At 37.7% G+C, this 27,488-nt stretch overlaps 1 protein-coding gene across 4 annotated transcripts; it reads right to left on the bottom strand.

The window, feature by feature from the left end:
• Positions 1-1,407: 1,407 nt before the first annotated feature.
• LOC113041387 (disks large-associated protein 4-like) lies at positions 1,408-27,488 on the bottom strand. 4 transcript variants are annotated; one of them, XM_026199863.1, is made up of 11 exons: positions 27,109-27,488; positions 25,165-26,028; positions 24,671-24,915; positions 21,825-21,981; positions 19,775-19,994; positions 11,925-12,346; positions 8,626-8,714; positions 6,108-6,463; positions 4,539-4,630; positions 3,248-3,400; positions 1,408-2,419 (listed from the first exon to the last, which is right to left on the bottom strand). In XM_026199863.1, exons 1-11 carry the CDS (start codon positions 27,400-27,402, stop codon positions 2,195-2,197), a joined length of 3,117 nt encoding a protein of 1,038 aa, XP_026055648.1. In that variant the 5' UTR covers positions 27,403-27,488; the 3' UTR covers positions 1,408-2,194. The 4 variants fall into 4 exon arrangements, with proteins under 4 accessions (XP_026055648.1, XP_026055649.1, XP_026055650.1 ...); XM_026199864.1 differs by having other exon boundaries at positions 25,165-26,025; XM_026199865.1 differs by lacking the exons at positions 19,775-19,994; positions 21,825-21,981; positions 24,671-24,915; positions 25,165-26,028; positions 27,109-27,488 and adding an exon at positions 15,818-16,064.

The following is a 27,488-nucleotide window of genomic DNA, read 5'->3' as shown; positions in this document are numbered from 1 at the left end:
GCAGGGTAAAAAAAAAAAACTCTCCAATATTTTGAATTTGGACTGCAATACCTAGTTCAACCACTCGGTGTCAATCCTACAGTACATACAGCACCTTTAAGAGTGGGAAAAATTTAATTCCAGAATAATTTTAATTATGTGATCTAGGGGAAAACGCCACTTATGCAAACAGTTATATTCTGGAGAACATGCACAAAATTTTGTTTAAAAAAAAAAAAGTTAAGGGAACATATAACCATTACTTTCAGGATGTAAAGTTGCATTAGATTCATTTGGCGTGATGAAAATCAGTGCATGTGAAAATGGCTTTAAAAACATTTTCTTCTGCAGAACAAAAACTTAAAGTGACTATTTTTAAACGATCACATTCTGATATGCTGTTTTGCTGCTCATGAAAAAAATTTTTTTGAAAAGTGTTATGCCGCTTTATATTTCTGTGGAAAAATTAAACATTTTGTTTTCATAATTCTCTCGTGAATTAGTTACCAAAACAAATTTTTTATAAAATATATATATTTCCCAACATAAATGTCTTTACTGTCACTTTTTTTAAAAAAAAAAAAAAAAAATATATATATATATATTATTTAACCCAAACTTTTAAATGTCATGCATCATGTTTATCATTTCCACAAAAATATTAAACCGCAAAAGCCTTTCTCAGCTCTTTCAGGGCGAGTCCAGGATGAATAACTCGTGATCAGAGACTCATCGTCTACATGTGAATCCAAACTAAAGCAAGTTTGAACTGAACGCACCACACAAACCATCAAAATCAAGCTTCTGAAACACAGACGTGAGTCAGCGGGAAGCTTCGAGGTCTGATACAGATCTGATGCTCTTAAAGGAGTCGTTCACTCAAAAATGACTCATCCAATTACTTCTCAGGCCAAGCAAGATGAAAATGAGTGTTTCATCAGCACATGGATTCAGGACTTGTATTTAAGCCAGAAACAACAATATCAAGTTAAAAAGTCTTAATAATGGACTTGTTTCTTAAAAACACACCACTTTTGGCTTCACAAGACATTAACTGATGATCTGGAGTGATGTGTGGACTATTGTGAGGTTTTTATCAGCTGTTTGGACTCTCATTCTGACGGCACCCATTCACATCCATAGTGATGGAACGCTACATTTCTACAAATGTGATGAAGAAACAAACTCATATACATCTTGGATGACCAGAGGGTGAGGACATTTCCAGCAAATTTTTGGATGAACTATTCCTTTAAAGCTTATAATGGAATACAAACTCTGAAAAAATGAACGTATTGTTAACGAAAGTGGCATCAAATTTCATTTCCTTCCTTTGGCACATGAAGAAACGGGCAGTTTAATATGCACCAAAAACTAGAAGCAAAGCATTTGTGTAAGTACTGACAAATCTGAAACAACCTTTCCAAATCAGCAAGACCTGGGTGACGGAAGTTTTTAATATCGGACAAAAGAAAAAAAACATCTTCGATCACAAATGACGGGCTCTGATTGGTCACACACACGGAGACCGTGTGCTGGAAACACATGGAATGACTGGACAACAAAAACACACTGAAATTATAATAATATTAATAATATTACAAAACAGACTTGGCCCAAGTAAAAATCTGGACATTGTTGTCGAGTTTTTAAAACATTCATCATAAAAACAAAGTGGAGTGGTCATGTTTGAACCCTATTAAATAAGCAGAGACCGGGTGGTGCTCCGAGCGCTTTTACGTGAAAACAAACCAAGCTGGACGTGTTTCTGTGTTCAACTTTACTGGAGTGAATCAAACACCACGAGTGGAGGCTTCCCACGGCCATCCAAACATTTCCATTGGAGCGCGAACGTCCAAAACCTTGGTGGGAAAGGGAACTGAACAGAGAGCAGGAAGACAAGTGCACGGGTGCGGGGTCCTGAGTGCATGCTGTGGGTCATGTGACGTGAGAAGCGGGTAAAGGGTCTGAGATCATCAGAGATATTAGCACAATTTACACACAGAGTCTTGATATAGTTCCATGAGATAATTAACTTTTAGAACATTTAGAATCATCGTCATTTAGAATTTTAACGTCGAGGGGAGGTTCTTCTGTGGCAGCGTTCTAATTCCGTTTTTTTTTTGCTCTTCAGATTTCATGTTTTTTTTGCTCGTGTGGTTTCCGACCCCCCGGTGCGCGTGTCCTCGTCTGGAGTTTGTCATTTTGGGGTTAGTTAGAGTCGCGTCTGAGCCTCGGGGACGTAGATCTCGATGCTCTCGGCGCTCTCGGTGGCAGAGTTCTGTCGTTCAGAAACCGCTCGCTTGGCCGCCATCAGTCTCTTCCTGGCCTCCTGACGCTGTTTGTCGGCCAGCGAGTCGCTGCTCTTCTCCTTTCCTCCGCTGGGTTTGACCTTCACCGTCTTCTTTGGTGTGTGGGACGGAGCCGACTTCTTCTCCTCCTGAAGACATGCATTCAGGAATTAAACTCTGCTTCTGTTAAATACTACGAAGAAGCTGAAGATCAGTTATATAAGAGTGTATACACACACACATTTATAAAATTTAATCTGTAATAAACATTAAAGATGTTGTCGTTTTTAAAAACTAATATAAATGATATTTAATCAATTGAAAATTTGACCTGTTAAAATGTATTCTAGCTTATATGAAACTGTACTAAATAAAATGCATTTATAAAACATTAAATTATTTTTCAGAATACAATACAAATAGAATATATAAAACTTAAAAAGTTTTTTTATAACAAATACAGAAATGTATACTAAATATTAAATTTCAATAAAATGCTTATTCCAAATTATCAAAGGAAATATTAAAATAGTATTGAATTAATATACATTTTTAACCCCCTCAAAAAATTATTTGATTATAAAATATAAATTATTTAGATTAATAAAAATATAACATTACTAATTTTACTTTTAAAATTTAAAACAAAAAAATTATTAGCTTATATTTAAATACATTTTGGACATAAATATTATTTATAAAATAACAAAATGCATATAAAATATAAAAGTATGCATACAATATACTACCATAAATTTTTTTTAACAACAGTGAACTATTTACTACAAACACCATACCAAAAAATACAATATATTCTGCCTACTTTTTGTTTTGTTTTTTTGGGCTAGATTTTCATCATGTGATGTTATTATAGATGGCCGGCTCTATGTGGTGACACGAAGTTCTAGATCTAAAAGCTGAAGTATATCCACAAACCAGACAACAGTTAAGATGTTGGAAAGGTTTGTCAGAGGGACCTTTTTGTCCTGGGTCTCGCACATCTTCCAGTCGTTGGACTTGAGGAGGTGCAGCTCGTCAAACTTCATGCTGATGTCCTCGATGGAGAGCTGCAGCAGATCCCAGAAACCGGCCAGATCCTGCGCTGTGGGCCGCGGCTGAGCACTCGCATCCTGACCGGAAACACACAAACACACACACACATCAGTCAGCAGACTACTGCACCGCTTCAATGAGACCAAACAGAAGAATCCAGCAGAATCCAGCAGTGATGTGTCTGTGACAGAGACAGACATCCAGCAGAGGGCGCCGATCACCAGCTCTTCTGCAAAGACATGCGCTTCTAAATACATGAAGAATAACTAATATATGATGAGAGTAGATTTAATCCAACAGGATTTTAGTAAAACTAATGCAACAAACTAAAATAAATAATAATAATAATAATAAAAAATCTAAAAATAATAAAATATATACTTTTTATTTACATTTAATAAATGTATACAGTATATGTTTTAAGATTAATTACAATTTTATATTTATGTGTATACACTATACTTAAACATAAATAGAAAATTGTCATTCATCTTAAAACATAGTTACTAATTTAATAATTATAGTTATAAGAATAAAGATTAAATAATGATAATTCCTTATTCACAATATATATTAGGAATAAATAAAAAAAGACAATAAAAAATATATAAATGATATACTTTTTATTTGTATATTATTCGTCCTGCAGCCAAAGTTGCCAGCAGAAAAATAAACAGATTCATTAATAATTACAAAAGCATCTATAAAATATGGGTAAAGGAATATTCATTAATTAATATACCTTACTAACATTTAATTCATTTATATACACAATCAATTCTCATAAATACTTAAATATGTAATTGCAAATAATAATAAAAAATAGCTGTCAATAAAGAAAATATTCCTAATATACACACACAACTAAAATTCGTATTAATGAAAACAATAAAAAGTTAAATAATTATATACTTTTAATTTTTATTACTTATATACATTAAGATTTGGATTCACACTTCTAGATAGATAGATGGATAAAATTTGTTTTAAATATGAACAATATAATAGTATAAGTGTATTGTTTTAATTACAAAAATATATATACACTACATTACAATAATCAGAAACACTTTAAAAATAATGTTTTTGTTCATAAAAAAACCCCCTCAAAAGCAAGACATTTGGGGGGATTATATATATATATATATATGTGTGTGTGTGTGTGTGTGTGTGTGTGTGTGTGTGTGTGAGACCCTGTGTTATAGAGACACTCACCAGGTTCTGCTCACAGAGACCCTGAAACTGCTTGAACTTCTGAGACATCAAGAGCTGAGCGCATCCTACGGCACTGCGCACCTTCCCCAAAACTACAGAGACACAGAGAGACCCGCTCATCATCATCATCATCATCACTGACACAGCCATTCATTCTCTCTCTCTCTCTCTCTCTCCTGCCAGGTTCAACCCTAATGACTTTAATCACCGGCTCCAGGAGCCAGAATTAGCAGACGAGAGAAAGGCGTCTGTGATTAAAGCTGGTTAATGAGGGACTGATATCATCCATTATTCAAGGATCCGCTGGGCATCTGAAAGAAGCTCTTGAGATTCCTGCACATTCATTTCACTGAAACAGGTCTAAAACAGGGTTTCAGTTAAATATGCTAGAAAAGTTCATTAGATCGGCCAGGATGACATGCATAATAAACTTCACACTGACACAGTTAGTTTTACTGAAAATTGTTACCTTTAATACTATTTTTATTTATTTTTTTAAAGTAAGAAAAAATGTAAAAAATTAATTAAAGGGATACGAATTGTTGAATAAAGTCGTAAAGTGTAATTATTCGAAGATGAACAAAGCATTTACAGGTTTGGAGCGACATGGGAGTTATTTTTATTTTGGGGTGGAGTATCTCTTTAAGGGCAAGTGGTTATAAAAATTAATTAAATAAATAAATATATACATATGTATTTTTTTAATTCTTTAAAGCATAAAATTTACTTGCACACAAATATACATATACACACACACACTGATAAAAAAATTTTTTATCATGTATATCATAAAATTATTATATTATATATAAATTATGCATCATAATAATACCAATTTATTCCATCCTCTATTCAATTATTTATTTAGTTTTTGTTATTTTTATAAGTGGTTATAGTAGTGTTAATTATTATATCATGATTCAGGTTGGGTATCATTTGAATTGTATCGATTCCGATTCTTTTCGATTACGATGTGATAAAAAAAAAAAATATTAATCATATTAATTATTAAACTGTCACTGACTTGAATGTGCACGATCCAAACCTATGTTTTTATATTTCAAAACTAAAAACATGATTTTGAAATACCATTTACATGGTAATGCAATGTTTGATTTTAAAATGGGTTTTAAAGCATGAATTTTGCGATTTCAAGTTTTCAAGTGATATATAATTTCTGATGATTTCTAAAATGTGAAAATGAGAAAAAGGAATCGAAGAAGTCTTTTTTTTTTTTGACAAAGGTAAGAACTCCTGTTATAATGTAGATTTTTGAGGGTGCACTCTTGCCATAAATTAATCTATTACTTTTCCTACATAATTGTTTACAAAAAACATTGGTAAAATATATATTCGGGAGTCTTAGACTTTTCCAACGATATATAGTTTGTCAAGATTAGATTCGATTTGTTTGTAATATAGTGACGTAAACTTAGGCGTCCCGTATTTGGGACGGGGTGACAGTTAAGGGTTAAACAGAGAGCTAATACAATAAATTGTTATTTATTTTTATTATTGATTAGTTGAAAACCGATTTTGTATTATTTGAATAATTTAGATTAGACTCACCCTCCTCTGACAGCGGTTTGTCTTTGGTCTCCTGCTCCATCTGCTGACACCAGGCCTCCATGCGTTCGGTCTCGGCCTGAAGAAGTTTCTGGAACCAGCACCCGTCCCTGAGGCACGCCGCACCCCCAGGCTGCTCCACGGCCCCGTTCATGCTCCCAGCCTGCAGAGACGGGTCGGGCGGCGGGAGGGAGGACGGGTCCAGCGCTGGGTCCAGCTTCTCCTGCAGCGAGGGTTTGAGAACGCTGCCGCAGTCCAGACTCTGGTGGGGCGTCTTGTTCTGCGAGGGTTTACCGTCGGACTGAGATTCAGCCTCCGTCGTCTCCTGTCTAGACGCCATGCTAGTGTAGCGACTGAGTCTAGACACACAGAGAGAAGAGACCCACTAAAGACACCGACTGACACTCAAACTACACACTTCCATTAGTTTATGAATCCATTATCGGAAAAAATAAACCAGCTGAAAGTACATTCCTTGTGGAAATGGCTTCTTCACACCATAATGTCCTATTTCTAAAACATGCATTTAATCATAGATTTTGTAATTTAATCACAAAATAATGTTTTATAATTCTGTAATTTTCCAATAAAATTGACATCATGATTATACATTTCTTTAAATATTAGAATTTATATGGGGGAAAAAAATGGTTTTAGAGAAACCAAATAAACAGGAATAATAAAATTATATAAAAACAGTGTCACAAAATAAAATTAGCAATTATAAATTCACATTTTTCACAAATATTGTAATTTAAAAATAAACTGTGTTTTATTTATTTTTTCATATGATGAATAGTTTTTAATAATTTATATTTTGCATGTAGTCATTTTGTACATCAAGGGCAAAAAAATACATTTCTAATTTGTAAAAATAAATAAATTAAATTATATACATACATATGTATATAAAACTGTATAAGGCTAAATTATGAAATCCTAAATATAAATTTACCGTTAAAAAATAATAAATTCGTATTTTTTATAAAACTTAAAATGCATTCATAAACATAATTATGCATTTCTTTACATACTGTAATTTAAAAATACAATTAAAATATCATAAAATATATTATTATATTAGACCACCAACAAATTGTTACATCATTCTAATTACACTATTATTCAGTTTTGTACATCAAGGACATAAGAATACTTAATTGTTTTTCTATTTTAAATTCTACAACTTAAAATATGATCAGGCATTTATTTAAATACTATAATTTAAAAATACAACCAAAATATTCAGAAATATACAAAAGTTGTTTTGTCAGTCATTATCCGTTCTCGTTTACCACAGTTCAGTGGATCTGGAGGCGGGGCTATTTTGCATATTCATAGATCAGTGCATATTAAATGAGGAAAGAGTTTAGAGTTACATTCAAGATACTTTAAAGCAGCACTATGTTACTTTTGTACATAAAATGAAATATAATGACCGAGTACATCATAAACTCCACTGGCTTCAGGTCTCCTTTAGAATTTGATTTAAATTCATTTTTTATTCTATGGCCTTTTCTAATTTCTAATTTATGGATTAGTATTGTTATCTTGGATTTAATTTGCATTTTATTTCATACTTCACTATATTTTATGATTGTTTTGTACAGCACTTTGGTCAGTGTAAGCTGAATGTAAATGTGCTCTATAAATAAAATTTACTTTAAGGCATGAGAAAATTGTTTTCACAAGTTTTTTTTGATGATCGAAGATGAGTTTAAGGGATAAAATATTCGATCACAGGAGACTTTAAAAATAGAAAATACCAGATGAGAGAACAACAAAACAACGAACAATACAGCTTTATTCAGTTGTTATTATATGTTAACTTATTAAGAATTTTAAATCTATTTAGAAATATCAATTTGACAAATATCAATAAAGAGAAAATAAAAAGAGACTGGGAAGGCAGGCCGGGAGAAAGACAGACAGCTGGTGTGTGGGACACAGCACACTTACAGAGAGAAGTAAATCAGAGCGATGGAAAGATATGAAAATAGACTGCACCGGAGAGCGCCAGGAAACAAAGCGAGTGGGAGATGCGTGCAGAATCTCATTATCTCCTGCCGTCTGCACTGAATCATTACTTGTGAGGGTTTTCAGCGCCATACATGGCTGAGAAACTCTGCTGCTGACTCACACACACACACACACACACACACTTGTGGTTCACCGGGACTCTCCATAGGCGTAATGGTTTTTATCATGTACAGACTGTATTTACACCTAAACCTACCCCTCTCAGAAAACTACTGCCAACTTTTGAATTTCATTAAACAAAGTTTTGTATGTTTTTTAAGCCTTTTGATTTACAGGGACACAGGAAGTGTCCTCATAAACCATGTTAACATTGTAGTACCTATGTCATTATACACATGTGTCCTCATAAACTATACATACCCGTTAACACACACACACAGCAATCAGACCACACTTTTGTGAGAAGTCCTGCCTTCAACATGCATATCAAAGCGCTACTTTTGCAACTTTTCTTTTCTGGAGGATGCAAAAGGAAACTCACGGCCTGCCGTCTTCAACCTGAACCCCGATGGACTGGAACCTGGTGGTGGGAGTTTGCTCCTCTCTCAGAATCGGCTGCACACAGTCCACCTGCCACGAGAGAAACAACTCAGATCCAACACGTCTAGAGTTTAAAATGAGCTCAACACCGCACTAGGAGGTCACCGACTGGTTCAGCCAAACAGCTCGAGTGTGAAGAGGTCGTCTGATGGAAAACAACATCTTTCCTGCTCCTTTAAAAAGTCTGATATGTTAAGTGATGTAGTTAATATTCATGACTCACACCTCCCTCGCTAGTTTACACAGAGCATTTAAAAGGACACTAATACAAAACCTCTCATTCTGAATTAGTCATGGAGCGTCACATTCATGAGCTCATTAACATACAACCGCCCACATTTACATATCAGAGTCTACTGTAGTCAACATAAGCCTGAATTACTGTATGAATTAAACATAAGATCATAAATTGATATGTACACATTATATATAAATAAATAATTGTAATTTTTTGAGTTGTCAAATATCCTACAATTTTACACAACCAGTAAAATGTTACTTTATTACAGTTATTTTTGCTGTAATATGTGACCTAGGATGGCAAAATGAGTCACGATTTGTTACTGTGAGATCTTTTTCATGGCTTATTATCACTTTTATGAACGCTTAACATCAATCAAGTTTTAGCAATTTATTTTCTCTTTCCTGCATGTTCCTTTCAAACTAAAACGTCAGACGCAGAAGTGGTTCGCTTGAATTTAAAACAAAGAAGGTACAACTCTCAGAAAACACAAGTAAGGAACATTTTAGTTGTTTAATGACTATGTGGAGCACTGGGTTCACTAGACGAGGCCTTAATGAACTTATTTTTGTGAAAATTCGACCAAACTGACATTTTTCACTTGTATTCTGACTAGGGATGTCAACGATTAATCGATGATCGATTAATTGTCGATAAGAGATGCAATCGATTAAGGCTATCGATGGTCGGTTAACCGATTCAATGTTGGGCTGTGTGCGGCTCATGCGCACTCAACACGTGCGAGCGGCTGTGAGTGACGGTGACGATATATAAAAGCATCATCATTCATTCACAATGTACAAATTAAGCTTTTAATGTGATTTAAACTTTAAAGTACATTAAAATAGAAACAACATAAAAGTTCTTCAACATTAAATGCAATAGAAATGTAGTTACTAATCATTTCATCAGATAACTGTTTTATATCGTGCGCTTTGCTGGGCTGCGGGACACAGTGACAGGACAGGTAGTCTATTCATTCCTACAACTTGTTAATTCATTCCTACGAATTATTAATGTGGCAACTGTCCATGTTTCATTAATTTTGTTCCCTAAATAACCCATGATTTAAGTGAAATAAGGGAACAAATTAATAAATCGAACGAATTCTTAATTCATGAAATCTTTAATTTCCCTTCCCATGTTTACCACAGTAAGAGATGCGAAAACAGTTATTAAAAGCGAAAGATAATAAAATAAACCTGGGAAATTAGAGGGTTAGACTATGAAGATTTAGGAAAAGAAGCAATGCCTAAATATACTGAATTTGTGGAAATTCGTGACCAACCGGCAAACCAGAACAAAGCCACGTAAATGAAGACTATGGGGTCCAAAAGCATGGTCGTGATCTAACATTTTCCAGTTAACCTATTATTCCTCTAATAAACAAAGCTTTTATACCACACTTGTCATAATCAGATCTTATCATTTCTAAATAAATAATTGCTGGATTCAAAACAGCGATTAATAGGCGCTGTGACCGACATATTCCTGGAGCATTCAGTTTAAATAGACCGTAGTATACCGGTCCACTCTGCTGTTATGCCAAGGACGTTTTTGCTCATATGAAGAGGATCATCTTTTCCGTCTATATGCGAATGCGTGTTAAGTACAAGCCTAGTTTACATTATAAATAATAGTTTAACATTCAAATACATTGCGAATATGGAAACATTTCGATTTGTGCCGAATGAGACATGAGCAATAACCTCCAAATAAATCTAGCCAAAGCCGCGCTCGCTCATCCTCGTCTGCACGCACAGTCACGATCTAATGATTTTAATGATTACGGATTTTTAAAAATCTGACATTTTCTAGGACAGAATCCAGCAGGATCAAATTAATGTGAGCAACTGTGTTTTGGTGCAGCAGCGCCGATGTAGTTCACTTAATGTGCAGCGCAGTCACACGCGCTCCACATTTCGGATAATTTTATACAATAATGTCAGTTGAAAACATTGCAATTGTGCTTTAAAATACAACAACCAGCACCACAAAACCATTTAAAGAGGCGCGTTCAGCGTTCTCCGTGCGGGATTGGAAACTGTCAACAAAGTAAAATGACCTCAAAAGTATGGCGCGCTCTCTTCATTTTATCAAATGATCATAATCGCATCTATTCATTTTATAATCCTGCTACTAGCATTTTATTCAGACTAAAACCTCTTTAATTCAAGTGAGAAAGCGTTTTGTGTGTGTGTGTGGCTTTTGCACATCCTGTCATACCGCTGACTGCGTGCCTGCAATAGACGCATTTTGCAGTATTATGGTTAACGATTAATCGATTAATTGATCGTTAATTTAAACGACGATCGATCATGGAAATAATCGAAATTTGACATCCCTAATTCTGACTTATTTTGCCAGCAAGAGTCACATTATATATATAATATAAGTAATGAAAAATGTAAAAATAAAAATTATATAAATGATCAGAATTGTATAATATAATTTTTTTTTTATATTTGATTAATTTTGTAAATAAAGAGTAAAGTGTGGAGGGTTAAATTTCTCTAAATAAAACCATTAAATAAATATTTAAACACCTAATTAAAAAAAAAAAAAATGATTTAAAAAAAAAACAAACAAATGACTAATATCCATTGCATTTCATCTTCTGCCAAAATTGACCAATGCTACAATAAAATACAACTAACATCAAATGATTTAAGTGTTTATTAGGCATTTATTTATATTTATTTGGGTAAGTTGGCAATTTTTTCTTCTTCTACTTATCAAATTGCAATAATGCATTGTAAAAACCTACAGGCCTATACCGTTAAAATTCACACACAAAAAAATTCTTAAAATGTTCAATAATAAAAACAGCTTCTATTTCTTAAAATGCACTCACACTGATGTTTTGCAACAGCAAATTAACCAGAAATTAACACCTGAAGAGTTAAAGCTCATGCAAATGACTATCGCACATGATTTATCGTGCAGCACTAGCATAAAAGCATCATGACGACATCAAAAATATTCCTACACACACAAACCTGAATGCCAATGGAGGAGAGCTTTCTTTTGGGCGGGGCTTGCGGTTCGCTGAGTGCCACTGTGAGGCTCGCTGGCTGGTTTTTGGCGTCTGGGGCGAGAGAGGGCGGGACTATGGTGGGAGGGGGCGTGGTCACTCTGGCGCTGGGCAGGGGCACGGGTTCCCGCGGGGCGGGGATTGGGGGCAGGATGGGTGGCCGCTTGGCCTTGACCAGACTCCCCGTCCGAGAGCTGGCGATGCTGTCGGAGGAGTTGCTGCGTCCTGATTGGCTGTTGACCTCGCTGCGCTGGTCCTGGCTGTCCAGGTACGTGTCCTGGGCCGATTCGGTGCTGCTCTGGACCGTCACCGCGATGTAGGGTTTGGAGGTGGTTCGAGGAGGAATAGGCGGAGGATTCTTCTTATAGACGGCCGTACACGTGGAGACTGAAAAACACAAGAAGATGGACCGTCAGAATCCTCCCACAACCCCAGTAAAAAGTCTCGTCACACGTCTTTACCCAGCAGCCCCTGCTTCGGAGCCACAGGAAGAGATGAGACAAAGACAGGCATTTAAACACTGGAATCTGGACGGCATTCCTCTCATACCAGATGCGTCAGGAATGTGTCGCCCACAAAACATGAGCTGAAATCTGCTGACGAGACTCTGGGTTTGGTACGGCGTGTCATGAAGCCCGGTGATAACGCTCGGTCGTGTAGGAGAAGCTTCTTTGAAAGCGTACAAGCCGGTAGGCGGTAGAACCAAAATCAATTCCACCTCATGAGTCATTTTAAATCACCATACAGTTATTTTTACTGAAAATTATATGTATTATAACAAAATCATACAGAGAGGGGCCAGTGTTTGACAGTCTTAAGGCTTAAATGCAATAATCAGATTATTGGTAACAAACAATGTTGCCTTGATGATCAATTCTTTAAAAAAATAGTCTCCAAAGTACTTTATATCTGAGAATGAACTTCAAAAAAAAGTTAGAAGCATTGCTATTTATTTGCATTATGAGAGATCCATTGATTCGAGTTGTGTCAACACTGAAGGACAGAGCTGGACTACAACATTACATTAATCAACAGTTCTGCAACAAGCACAAAACTTGTTTTACCGAGCGATCAGGGCTAATATCTGCCCTCCCTCGAGAGGTTTGTGAACAATTCTCCTCTGTCTTGGCCGTGCTGTATAGAGGACTCAGTGCCAGGACAAGTCCAACACCGGACTCTAGGGCTCAGAGACAATATTGGATCAATCTGTGTCCTCTCTGGCATTGTGTGCTCTGCTCGCCGTTTGGTGCCAGGACAGATGCTTCACAGCAGTCTATGAGCATGTGTTTGTCGATACAGATGACAAAGAGCCGATCTAAATGCATACCAGTCAGAACGAGTGTCCAACAGCTGGTAAAAACATCACAATAATCCACACCACTCCAGTCCATCAGTTAACTTGCATGCGTATAAGAAACAAATCCATCATTAGGTTGCTTTTAACTTCAAAACATTGCTTCGAATACAACACAATGATCTATAATATTGTGTTCTCAGGTGAAAAAGTCTGAATCAGGAGAGAAATCTGCACAGATCAAACACCATTTACAAGCAAAAACAGCTGTAAAACAAATATGTGGGTGGATTTTGATGTGAGAGGACAACAGGAGATGCATGTTTTCTCTGTCTTAATGAAGCATTATTTTGGATTATGGACTCATATTTTAGCCAGAAGCAACGAATTGAAGATAAAACATTGAAATGATGGATTTGTTTCTCAAAGACACGCTGCTTTCCTCTCAACAAGACATAAACTGGTCTACTTGGGCTGTTTTTAATTAGCTCTCATTCTGACGGCACCCATTCACACTGGAGAGCAAGTGCTGGAATACTACATTTCTCCAAATCTGATGAAGAAACACACTCGTCTACATCGTGGTTGACCTGAGGGCGAATACATTTTCATTTGTAGGTGAACTGCTCCTTTAAGGAAAACAATAAACCCTACAGTAATGAAAGTGCAACGGCTAATTATTCCCACTGACAGCTATTGAACGACTGGCTTCTGTGAGACGTAGTGGCAATTTAATTAAACACTTTTATACTGAGAACAAATCTCAAAGCAGCACTGAATTAATCACATAATCACATCTCGACCTCCCTCGAGAACTTCAGCAGTCGTGAATAAAACCGTCGTTTGCTCTTAGCAGAGACTGTCTGGTACGGAGGGTGATATGAGTTTATGACACAGTTGGGGCTCAGATCCAGATTAACGGCATTAGAGCCAGTCGCTCTGCCCCGGGGCCCCGGCCAAACCTCACATGGCCTTTCTGTGAACACACAGAGGACAAGCTCCAAAATATGACCAGACTGAGGCACGAAACACAAAACAACTCTGACATATCTTTATGCAACTCTCATTCATACGAGACTTCATTGTGACCGCGTGTCAAAAGCCATCGTATGACTTCAGAAGACATGAAACAGGTATTTTATTGCCTGGATTATATTTAAATGCTTAGTTGTATTATTAAAAGCGCTGTAATTTTAAAACATATAATGCAATGCAACGCAATGGAAGCTTTTCAAAAGCCTGATGCACTTTGTTTCATGCATAAGACCTTAAATAACTTTGTGCTGTAATGGAAAAAAAAACAGCATACAGGTTTGGGTGGGAGTAAATGATTCACCACAAACACTTTAACCCCATAAAGCTACTGTATCATATTTGAAACATGCATTTCTATGGCCACACATGACAAAACTTTGCTGAACTTTTGCTTTTTTTCATCTTTTTGCCATTTAAATATCAGCATCTGCACCAAATTGTATATTTTCGTCCACTTTGGGCCTAGAGCTAGAGATTAAACAGGGCTGGTTTTTTCCTCCAGGTTTCTTATTAAATCATAATACAAGTTATTATATCATGGTTTATCAAATATGCTCAACAAAAAACAAACATGCAAACTTATTATTATTATTTTATTTACTGAAATTTAAACTAGTTTTACTTTAAACGTAGAACATTAGGAGTTAGTCTGACTCCATGACTTTGAGTATCTTGAGTGATGTCACAACTTTAAATGATAAATCTGCCTTTGGTACATACAAGCCATAAATGCAAAGAGGTGTAACGGAGTACATTACACATAACTTTTCATCTCATTCAGACTTGTAATCCTTATTAGGAAGTGTTTTAGATTAAGTGCACATCTTCTCTCCAAAGCACAGCAAGTGTTTACCAAGAAGAGAAACACTCAGTCTAGTTGGAGTAGAACAAAATAGTTTGTATGGCTGAAAATATGCATAGCCTAATCAAACTTTTCCAACATTTCTCCATGGAGATTCATGATTGAGGAGAGCAATTTCAATTTGGGTTTAGATGCTTTACATATTCAGTTTATTACAGGAAAGCATGAACAATGCATGCTCTCTTCCAATGTTAGATAATCTTTCCCTGACTTTGCATTGCAAACAATAGCATTTGACCTGATTTAAAACACAGTGCACAGACACCGGCCTTTGTGTGACTGGATGCAGAGCTCACACGTGCACTGTTGATCCACACGCATGCACTGCTCTGAAAACAGTACTTTGCAGGAAAACTGCACGCGTGAGATGCAAGCTGTCATGTTCGGGTAGGCGATGCTGTCATGCTTTGCCTGTCTAGACAGATGCATCAACATAAACACACCTACAGAAGCCACAAGCACATGCTAGCGTGAGCTAACCTGCTAATGAAATCTTAATATCTCTAAATCTGATATTGAAACGATTAACGGAAACGCATCTCCGATGCTAAATCTCGCGAATCACCAGATGTGTTACTCGTGACTTCCTCTGACCCCGAGCTCATGCCAAAATCGTCTCGAGGCGATGCTGAGCTCTTTCGCTCGTTCGTTACACAAATCCACACACCTTTTCCTCTTCCTCTGAGTGTGAAGCGATCAGCGTCGACGGCGTGCGTCCATCCCGTCGCGTTAAACAAAAAAGACACGATTAAAAGATCCACTGAAAGGGTGTTATTTGTCTTTTTTTCTGTGTTTCTTCCGAACCCACCCGCTGTTAGATCTTTTCGTTCAACGGAGCCCACCATCCACGTCTAGAGGAGTCGAGGAAAAAGAACCGATCCGGTAATCCGCTTTCAGGACGCGGGATTGGAGGGAGACGCGCTCGAGGCGTTCACTCGGTGCGCTCTCATTGGTCGGTGGGCGGGGCGTAGAGATTGACGCGGACAAATCAGAATCGCTGTTTGTGCGTCACACAGAATCCCCGCTTGCGCGCGCGTTCTCTTCTTTAGAGATCTCTTTCTTTAATCTTTTCCATTGTTTTTTTATTACTTGTAACATTACTTTTTATTATACATAGCCTACTGAAGGGCATTTATTCATTCATCCATGCATACATTTTTAGTGCTATCAAACTATTAATCACATCCAAAATAAAAGTTTTAGTTTAGGATGCATACTATCTTTATGTGCTATGTATATTTATTATGTATATATAATTACACCGTATATATATATTGAAAATATTGACATGTTAATATGTTGATTCATATAATTTATATTATATATTAATATATTTGATATGTAAATATAACATTTTCTGAAATATATGCATGCACGTGTGTTTTTAATATGCATAATAAATTTACACTACACACACATGTATTGTTCGTTTCTCAAACGGAAGGTTACATCCTTTTAGATGTCGCTGCAAAATTTATAAAAATATCTCATTTTAGAATATTAACATTTTTTTAGAAATTTGACAATTTATTTATTAACATGCATATGACTAGTGAATGTGATGCTCAGTGAACTGAAATAAACGAGGCTTGATGACACATGCACCCTGCAATGCTATTTTATTCAGTAATGCTACTAAATGTTACTAAAATGGCTTATTATTGAATGATGTTTAATATACTGTTTGCTAGGTTTAAAAGTGAAGTGAAACCGTATGCATTATTCATGCCGGAAATAAAAGGTCAAGTCAAGTCCATTGCATTCTGGGATACAGTTTTTCATCAAGTAAGCTGCTTATTTTATCAAATATATTTTTATACATATACTGAAATAAAACATAATCAGAACTGCTGTGCACAACAAGCATAGTCTAAGAGTAAGAAAGTATGCTATGCCAAATGGAACAGGCAAAAAATAGCACAGGGTTTTTTTTTTTTTCTTTTTTTTTTTCTTTTAGCAGAAATGGTAAACAGATGGCCAAGATTTGTTTTTCTTGACAGCTTGCTACCTAAACTAAATAGCATTAGCCAGATTCCTCTCCAAAAATAGACGAGATTTCATTATTTGCTATTCTGAGCATACAACTGTGTTTTGTACTTAGTACACAAGTGGCCAGCCTTCTCCAAACGTTTCAAGATCATCAAGAAATCAGGGGAATGCTGTCTGACTGAATCAATCTGGACTATGTTCGCCTTTCAAATTATAAGACCTTTCGATATGCAGTAAAATGCAATCCAAATTAAGTAGATCAACTGCAAAATCAGAACGGTCCACTGGCTGCTGGTTTATTAAGCGTTGTGCCAAACTAATCTGCTTGATGTCGGTTAATTCCTCTGAAAACCGGTTAAGATGAGGTTTAATTTGCTGTGGAGGTTTTGCCAGAGTTGGTCATGATGGGCCGAGAAACATCAGCCGTTAAGCTGAAGGACTCATCTCGCAGGACACCACCAGAGCTAATGTAGGTCAGAAGATTTTGTGTGTGAGAGACAGAGAGAGAGACACACACTGGCCATCTGAGACCTTATAAACACTATGACTGCAGCAGCCTGATGGATCTCGTATGGAAGCTTGTTTCTGTCACGGGGAAAAGTGTACATCAATTCTGACTTGTCTCTCAATTTCAAGTTTAAGTCTCGCAATTCAATTTTTTTATTTTCAAAATTTTATTCATTGCATTGTATTCATTTTATGTTTCGCTCATTTGTTTCTCACAATTCACAAAATTTTTTAACGCATTTCTGAGTTTAATCTCAATTCTGACTTTTTTCAGATTTATGTTCTACATTTCACATTTCTGACAATTTTTTCATCAGATTTCTGAGTTGCAATTCAGACTGTTTTTTATTGAGTTGTACAATTTTTTTTAATTAATTAATTTTTATTTGCTTTTTATTTTTTATTTGCAAATTTGCAATTCTGAGTTTGTATCTCCTGATTTAGACGTTCCTTCTCAGATTTGCAATTTGTTAGTTCATATCTTGCAGTTCTGAATTGCATGAAAAGTCGCAATTTTTTGTATTTTTGATTCTGTTGAGGAAACAAGCTTCCATAATCTTGACCACACGAGTGAAAAAAGGACCAAATCCTTCCAAAAGCCTATGTTTTTCTCCAAAATGAACCAAAGTAGTCCATATGCCTCATGTGCTTCTACATAAGCCTTCAGTGAGTAAATGATGAGAGATTTAAGTTTTCAGGGGAACTATCCCTTTAAGAGGATCACTATGAGACAGTCGGCATGGTCTAGTGGCTGTTTTTACCCTCACACCATGATTCCAGATCATCTGTCTGGACTTGTCCACATGCCGACCTCTCCAAGCAAAAGAGATCCGACTTCACACTAAAGTCTTTATTACAGAGACAGAAAAACAAGGCCTGTTTGACTACACTGACATCGCCTTTGGAGGCAATAAAATAACATCACGATCAGTGAAAAGTCCACGAGGCCTGAGCTTATCAGGATGTTTTTATGTTCCATATCGTGGACTTTGTCTTCTTTATCAACACTTTCGTTTTTGCATATGCAAGTTCAGCACTAACCCTGTGATACATGACAGCAAGGTCGGCATCATTACTTTAAAGTGTTAAGATTATACAGTAATATCGAATGCATCAACCATTCACTGCCTTTCTTTCAGTTTCTCATGTAATTAAATACTTTACTCTAAATGCACAGCCATAAACCACAAATGACAACATACAGTACCATCTCAAAGTTCGGGGTCAGTATGATTTTTAAAATGTTTTTGACAGAAGTTTCTTATTTCATTAAAAATACAATTAAAAAAAGTGAAATATCATTCCAAATGTAAATAACTTTTTTCAGTGTGAATATATTCATATATCAAAGTATTTCCAGCATCATTACTCAGTCTTCAGTGTCACATGATCTTCAGAAATCACTCAAGAAACATTTCTGATTATTATCAATGTTGAAAACAGTTGTGCTGCACAATATTTTTGTTGAAACTGATACATTTATTAAAGCATTTTTTTTATTCTTGTTGAATAGGAAGTCCAAAAGAACAGCATTTTTTTAAAATATAAATCATTTGTAACATTATAAATGTCTTTATTGTCACTTTCGATTTTGTGCCTCCTTGCAGAAAAAAAAAAGTATAAATTTTTCTCTCAAAAGAACAAAAAATGACCTCAAACTTCTGAAAAGTACTGTATCAGTGAAAAAAACTATTTTATGATTGATGTTACAAATGCAAGCTTATATTTCACCACCCCCCACAAAAAAAATATGTTACTCAAAAAAATAAGACATTTATCATATGCATGCAATTTAAATAGTAAAATACTTATATATCGTGATATTATTTGTTTTTCCCAGCTTTTATTTTATGCTGGTGTACATTATTCATAATACAGTATGTATATTTATTTAAAATCCGATGAGAATCCACATTGACAATAATGAAGATGTGAAAAGTAAAATATCTTAATGAGAATTTAAGGAAGAAGAGCATTGCTGTCAGGACAGTAATGTTTGAATGGAACAAAATCTTAACGGTCTTTAAACCTTCTTTACACAAGATCATGTAATCAGTCTTTTCTATTGACTCTGATGTAGTTTTCGGGTGTACGACAGGTGTCTGGATGTGTGTTGTTTGTGACTCACCGGTGGCGCTGCTGTAGCTGCTGATGGATGAGGTTATGGGGGGCGTCTCGTCGGAGTCTGCGGAGCCCGTGTCGTCGTCTTGAGAGCAGCCGGCCTGGATGGCGCGCAGGTAACTGTGGCTCCGCGAGCGGAAGCAGCTGGGTGTGGGCAGATCCAAGGCCTCCAGCGCCTGAGAGTCCAGCTGACCGTACGCCGTGCCGCTCCGGTAGCCCTGCTCCACCTGAAAGCACACGTGCAGGTTGAAACGTCCCACACGAGGCCGGCGGGGCAGACGGCCGTGGCCCGCCCACAAGCGAGCCTCGCATGGGGCGAGATGCGGCCGGCGCTTTAGGGTGGACTGATACATCGGAGCGCGGACATGAAGAGACAATGGAAGGTTTGCTGGAGCGCTCTCCATTCAGTCTAATGCGACAAATGTGGCTTAAAATGAGAACGATCTTTAATTGTATTCCTTCTCACAGTTTTACTGCTCCTTGTCTGTGGATGAGGGGGTTGTTTTATAAATTGGTATAAAAAATGCTTTTAATTTAGACCTTTTTTTATCAAAAAAAAAAAAAAAAAAAAGAAAGAAAGCAAGCTCCCTTACAATTGATTAAATATCAATATACAATTGATGAAAATTGTCAAATAACAATTTAATAAATAATAATAAATAATTTTGTTTGTATTGTTTTATATCGGTCTTGCAAACAATGTAGTTAAACCTATTTCAAATGTAATATAAAAAGAAAATTTAATTCTGTTTTAGGTCTAATAATATGTTTTGGACCATGACTTCACTGTTTGTCATTTTTTTATATAACAAAATACTGTAATGTGGGAAAGAACCATATTTAGACTATATTTCACCACAAAGTCTCATTCAAGTTTTGAATTGAAAAGTTATTTTTGAAAAAATATGAACTGAAATAAAATTCAAATATTTATAAAATAATATAAATATAATATAATATGGAAATTCATTCTGTTTTAAGTCTATTAATACGTTTTGAAATGCTTTAGATATTTAAGAATAAATACTGTATTATGGATAAAATCTAAAGATATGTTATTTAAATAGTAAAATATTTCTACAACATCATAGTATCTTTTGTCCGGCTTTTAATTAATGCTGCTGTACATTAAATTATGTTTCTGTGATACAGTGTTTTTATTTAGAAACTAATAAAAATCCTCATTGAAAATTTTTATGTCTGCATTAAAAAAAAATGCTTAATTAAAAAAAAGCATTGTTTTAATATCTATGCAAGTCATTTCAAAAAGTATTTTTCCTTTGCTTAAATATAATTGTAACTTTTGTTTTGCTCCAAATCCATCAGGCAGGGTGCAGAAGACGCCTCAGAGTCAGTAAACTGCTAAATGATTCAGTTGAATCTCTCTCCAAACTAACCTGCGAACAAAACAAAATCACGCTTCACACTCTCTGAAACGTACAGAGAGAGTTTGTGTTTGTTTGTCCAGCGGGAGACACTTCTATTAAAACCAAACAAACCGTAAAGCACAGCAAACTGCGTCTTAAGAGCTCACTGAATGAGAAATCACAAGCCATTCCCAGAAAAAAAAACTTATAATTGCTGCAAATCAGCTCTGCTGTCCTCATCTTTCCTGACTTCTTTCCCTTTGATCCCAGAATCCAACATCAACAACATCCATCAGTCTTCACGTCACATTATCCCATTCAGCCAAACAGATCAATGCTCTTTCCTCCGAAGAAAAGGCTTCGGAGCATCGTCTTGCTTCAGGAGTCTTGATGTCTCCATCAGAAGAGCGAGCGTTTGAGTATCTCGTCCTGAAAACATGCCCTCCAACTGATTTCCCACCCTCCACGTCTCCTTAAACTAGCTTAAGGATGTCTTACAGCGTTTTAATCTGGAACACGCCGTTCCTGAGGTCAAGTGAGCAGCAAGACCGCTCTGAAACATTTGAGCGTTTGATGCAGAGCGCACAGATTACGAGAGGTTTAACATCTGGAGAAGAACATGTGAGTGGTGTTGACAGCGCTACACTTTACCGCTGTGGTTTCTAGAGTGTTCTGGGGGTGGTTTGTCACCTGTCCCATGGTGGAGCCTCGTCCCAGTGTGGAGCAGCGCTGACCGAAGCCCCCATCAGCGTCCCAGTGCTGCAGAGCCGCCTCATTGGCTCCCATCAGACACTCCAGGTTATCCAGGCTGCGATTGGTGGAGACCTCGCATAGAGACGGCATACAGCTGAGAGAAACACACACAAACACTGGAGAGTGAGTGCAGGAGACCTTTGCATCCATGTGCCACTCTGCAAATCACATTTTATTGTATATTCAGTAGCAAGCGAGAGCCAGGTGCAGTCCAGTTCGGACCAAGCTTAAAAAACAAATAAATCAAAACCTAAGAAGGTCAGTGAGGAGTCAGTCAGGATGGACAGTGGTGGACGTGTTCCTCATGCATCGGGATGTTACGTTTAAAACTGCTTTCACTGGACAGAGTGAGAGTGCGTCTGAGTGGTCATGTGATCAGACGGAGGCGGGGCTAAACACTAACCTGTGCAGGTGTGGCACTGAGGTGGTGCTCTGCAGAGGAGACCAAGCCACGCCAAACTGCTTCTGCATGAAGGGACATGGGCTCGGCCTGATGGGAAGGGCCGTTACATCACCATCCAACATGTCTAAGATTCATTAACAACTGACTCAACTGCGTAACTTTCCTAGAAAATTAAAGCTGCAGTAGGTAACTTTTGTAAAAATATATTTTTTACATATTTGTTAAACCTGTCATTATGTCCTGACAGTAGAATATGAGACAGATAATCTGTGTAAAAATCAAGCTCCTCTGGCTCCTCCCAGTGTCCTATTGCCATTTGCAGAAACTCCGTTGCTCCCAGTAAAAACAACCAATCAGAGCTGCAGTCCATAACTTTGTTTGTGTTCAAAATGTAGAAAAATGTATATAATAATCGAGTACACCATGAATCCATTTTCCAAACCGTGTTTTTAGCTTGTCCTGAATCACTAGGGTGCACCTATAATAAGTGTTTATATTCGGACTATTTTAGATTGCTTCGGGGGTACCGCGGCGGAGTAACCCAGTACCTTTGTGATTCTTCATAGACATAAACAGAGAGATGTAGTTCCGGCTACGATGTTCTTCCGCAAGACGCAAGCAGTTCTGTTTATTAACCGCTAGAGCGTCAAAAGTTACCGACTGCAGCTTTAATCATAAATTATGTATTTCAAGCTTCAATCCAAACTCTTAACCTATTATTTTGCTTGTTCCTAACATCTCATTGACAAAAATGCTGTTCCGGGACCAACGAGGTTGTATACAAATATGAAATAACTTCATTTTTAAAAGTTTAGTTTTCTTTAATGCTTATTTGAAATCATTTAGAGGTTTTCTGAGGCCCCCAAAAGAAATCTACTGCACTATGGTTATGTTTGGAAATTAATGCTAGCATACTGTGCATGATGTAGTGTATCCTGAATGCTGTTTTTTAAAGACCACATAATGCAACACTTTTAATCAAGTTTTTTTTTAACACCGGAGGGAACATAACTGCTGACAACACTCTCCTCTCCATACAACTGCAATGTTTTCACGTTTATGACAGACTTCTGACCACAGTTTCATGTCATCTAAAGTTTATAACATACATGTATAGCTATGGTAGCCAACATACTCAGAATTAATAAAGAGAGCTTTTTATGTTAGCATATTCATCAAACAATAATTTGGCAGTTTTGATTGTGTTAAACCAACAAAATTACATCACTAACAGAGTGTTAATTAAGCTGTGTATCATTGTATTTTAATATCAAAAAAGAATTGGAAATCCCTTCTGATTTGAAGTTTTTAGCAGTCAAGCTGTCAGTGTGCTGCCATCTGCTGGTCATAATGTGTTCCTCAGGCCGTCCATGCTGAGATCTTCAGTTTAGGATATTAGGATTAGGAGCTTTGTGTTAATTCATAATGTAGTGTGTAAAAGGTTATTATTATAGTCAGGACTAATATAGTTAACTAAAACTAAAACTAAAGCCATAAAACACATTTCTGTTGCCTGAAGTAAAATGAACATGAATATATATATATATATATATATATATATATATATATATTTGTGTGTGTGTGTTTATCTGTGTAGGATGTGTGTGTGTAGTGTGTGCAGTGTGTGTGTAGTGTGTGCAGTATGTGTGCAGTGTGTGTATTGTGTGTGTGTGCAGTGTGTGTGTAGTGTGTGCAGTATGTGTGCAGTGTGTGTAATGTGTGTGTGTAGTGTGTGCAGTGTGTGTGTAGTGTGTGTGTAGTGTGTGCAGTGTGTGTGTATTGTGTGTGTGTGCGTGCAGTGTGCGTGCAGTGTGTCTATTGTGCGTGTTTGCAGTGTGTTTGTAGTGTGTGCAGTGTGTGTGTAGTGTGTGCAGTGTGTGTGTGCAGTGTGTGTGTAGTGTGTGTAGTGTGTGTGCAGTGTGTGTGTAGTGTGTGCAGTGTGTGTAGTGTGTGTGCAGTGTGTGTATTGTGTGTGTGTAGTGTGTGCAGTGTGTGTGTAGTGTGTGTGTAGTGTGTGCAGTGTGTGTGTAGTGTGTGTAGTGTGTGTGCAGTGTGTGTATTGTGTGTGTTTGCAGTGTTTGTGTGTAGCGTGTGTAGTGTGTGCAGGGTGTGTGTAGTGTGTGTAGCGTGTGTAGTGTGTGTAGTGTGTGCAGTGTGTGTGTAGTGTGTGCAGTGTGTGTGCAGTGTGTGTATTGTGCGTGTTTGCAGTGTGTGTGTAGTGTGTGCAGTGTGTGTAGTGTGTGTAGTGTGTGTGTAGTGTGTGTAGCGTGTGTAGTGTGTGCAGTGTGTGTGTAGTGTGTGTGTAGCGTGTGCAGTGTGTGCAGTGTGTGTGTAGTGTGTGTGTAGTGTGTGTAGTGTGTGTGTAGCGTGCAGGACTCACCTGCGAGGGGGTAGCAGCGGCGGCTGCTGTTCACTGAGCGAGTGCTGTGTGGCCTTCAGGTAACTCTGGCGTCTGGCGGCGGTTTTGGGCGAGGGTTTGGGTGAAGGGGGTCCGTCCGAGTCCTCGCTGTCCTCCATGTCTCCCATGGCTTTAACATAACTGCCGCTGCGCATCCGTCTGCACGGGATATCCCCCACACCGCCGCCTCCCTTACCCGTCGTCCCGCTCCAGTCACCCGCAGGCACCTGCCAAAACACTTACACTTACTACCCACAATGCATCTGGGTCAAAGCATGTAAAAAAAACTTTGAAAATCTAATTAAAAAATTACACTGATAAAAGGCCATTTAAAATGACAGTGGAATAATATGTATGTATAAATATGTATAAATGTTATTGCCTATTATGAAATCTTTTATGCATGTTGTATGTAGTGTTTGTCACAATCTCCCACATTGACAGTCTTTGTTCCACGTCAGAACAAGTGTCTGTACCTGGAGGAAGTTGCAGGTCATCTCCTGGCCGTGGCAGGACTTGGACTTGAGCAGGGTGCGGTTGACGGTGGCGGATCCCTTCTGGAGCACCTGTCGAGCCTGACAGAGGGTCAGCGTGGACCACGAGCCCCTCTTGACCAGCGAGTGTTCCCCCGTCTGGCCCGTGGAGGGCGGCAGGCTGACGGTGGGCTTGAGATCTCCACTGCTCTTGGAGGATTTGAGTGTATGCGCTGCGATGGTGTTGTAGCCCTGCGGATGTGTTCTGGGAGCCGCCTGACTGTCCGACACAGCCCTGCCCAGCGTCATCATGCTGAGAGGGTTTCGATAAGCCACTGCTAACGGCCCGGCGGCGGGTTGAGCCGGCGCCTCGTCCTCCAAACCGTCATCTGAGCTCCAGAAGCCTGAGAGATTGGGTCGCGGACGGCGTTTGGTGCCTTCGGTCTTGGCGCGGTCTTTGCTTTTGCTGCGGCGGGCCGCTTTAGCCGCGTCTCCGGCTGGACCCGCGGTGATGCTCCCTTTGACCGCCGACACCTCCATGGACTGGGACTTGGCGAACAGCTTCTGGACGGACTGCACCAGGTTGCGGATGCGGCTGGGACTCTCGCTGCGCTGCTTGGAGCCGCGGCTGCGCCGGTGGAACTGCAGCGTGCTGAAGCCGTCCCGCTGCAGGGGTAGGTGGCGCTCCAGCTGGTCCAGTAGGTTGGCCGGGAGCCGGTTCATCTTGGCGGCCGCCGCGGATGAGATGGTGGCTGTGCCGCTGCTGATCATAGCTGGAGCACCCAGTCCCAGACCCAAACCCATGCCCATGGACATGGAGGACGTGAGCGTGCCCGAGTGACTGCCAGTCTGAGCCACACAAGCCTGCTGAGACACAACACACCATCATAAAATAATAGAAGAATGCAAAATATAAACAAATTTATTATAACAAGTGTGAGTTAAATATAGAGTTTAAAACTGCACATCTGTTGACTGTATTACATATATCACATGCACACTATTAGAGCCATTTGACATATTTGTATGTTATTATTAATTATTAAACAATACATATTGCATTTATTATTAATTTATTATCATACAACTAACTGTATAACACCTGTACAATATGATTAATGTTATTTCAGTTATTGCAGTTATTTAGGAATTTGTTCTGGTTAAAATATAAATTAAATATTTTTTTAAAGTATTTGTATTAATAATATTGTTATTATTATTGCACTTTTATTTATTATATTATGCTAAAATATTTAAAAGAAAAAAATTACTGAAATTATTTTCACCAGAGATTGTCAGCTGGCTGTATGTTTTAATTAATTTAACAATTAATTTCTTATGTATAATCTACATAGGTTCAATAATAATAACAAATAAAAAATTATTTTATATTGTGCATATGACATATTCATGCAAACTTCAACAAATACATTAGTTTAACAAATATACCTTTTCAAACACAAAACATCTGAACTGTTATACATAAATGCATCAAATAATGGACAAGACGAATGACTGCATGAATCAAAACACTTATGATGAGTACTCCATGCTTATATTGAAATATATATTGTTTATAATATATGTTATATTTTATATACATACACTACTCTTCAGTCTCGCTGAGTCTGTACTTTTTTTTTTAAAGAAAATGATTTTTTTTTTCTCACCAAGGATGCATTAAAACGACCGAAAGTGACAGTAATCACATTTATAATCTTACAAAAGATTTATTTTTCAAATAAAAAAAATCTGAATATTATTCTGATTTCTGAAGATCATGTGACACTGAAGACTGGAGGAATGATGCTGAAAATTCAGCTGCATATCACAGGAATAAATTACATTTTACAATATATTCCCATAGGAAACAGCTACTTTAAATTGTAATAATATTTCCAGATATTACTGTATGTGAATGAAACGCATGCAGTGTGGTGTGAGCACCTGTGTGTAGTCGCTCTGCTCCTGCTGGGTGGTGTAGTGGAGGCGAGGGAAGGTGCTGCTGGTGCTCAGCTGGTTGTTTAGGGGCAGGAGATAGTCCGACTGCAGCGTCGTCGGGGTGGACACAGGAAAATGATGGAGGTGAGGATCAAGAGTGGCGTAGTGATTGACAGTGGGGCTCAGGAGGAAGGTGGCGTGGGGGTCCGGGGCCAATGGACACAGGGGCTCCTGGGGGCCCGCGCTGGGGTCGCAGGTCTCTGACAGATGGCGGCCACGGTTGGCCCCTAAGCCTTTCATGATTGCTGCGCAGGGTCGACTCTAGAACATGATCCCAGATGAAGAGAGACGACGGCCCTGGAGGGCGACCCCTACAGGACACACAC

The sequence above is a fragment of the Carassius auratus genome, chromosome 23 (genome assembly GCF_003368295.1).
Source record: "Carassius auratus strain Wakin chromosome 23, ASM336829v1, whole genome shotgun sequence".
NCBI lineage: Eukaryota > Metazoa > Chordata > Actinopteri > Cypriniformes > Cyprinidae > Carassius > Carassius auratus.
Note: the sequence above shows the minus strand (reverse complement) of the source record. Positions and strands in the feature narration are given on the sequence as shown.

What these genes read in the sequence shown, in the direction of transcription:
- LOC113041387 (XM_026199863.1), bottom strand. Translation starts at nt 27,402, where the DNA reads ATGAAAGGCTTAGGGGCCAACCGTGGCCGCCATCTGTCAGAGACCTGC. An exon ending in CCGCTGCTACCCCCTCGCAG is followed by an intron (nt 21,982 to 24,670) that starts GTGAGTCCTGCA and finishes TGTTTCTCTCAG; the next exon opens with CTGTATGCCGTCTCTATGCG. An exon ending in GTCTCTGTGAGCAGAACCTG is followed by an intron (nt 3,401 to 4,538) that starts GTGAGTGTCTCT and finishes GTTTCCGGTCAG; the next exon opens with GATGCGAGTGCTCAGCCGCG.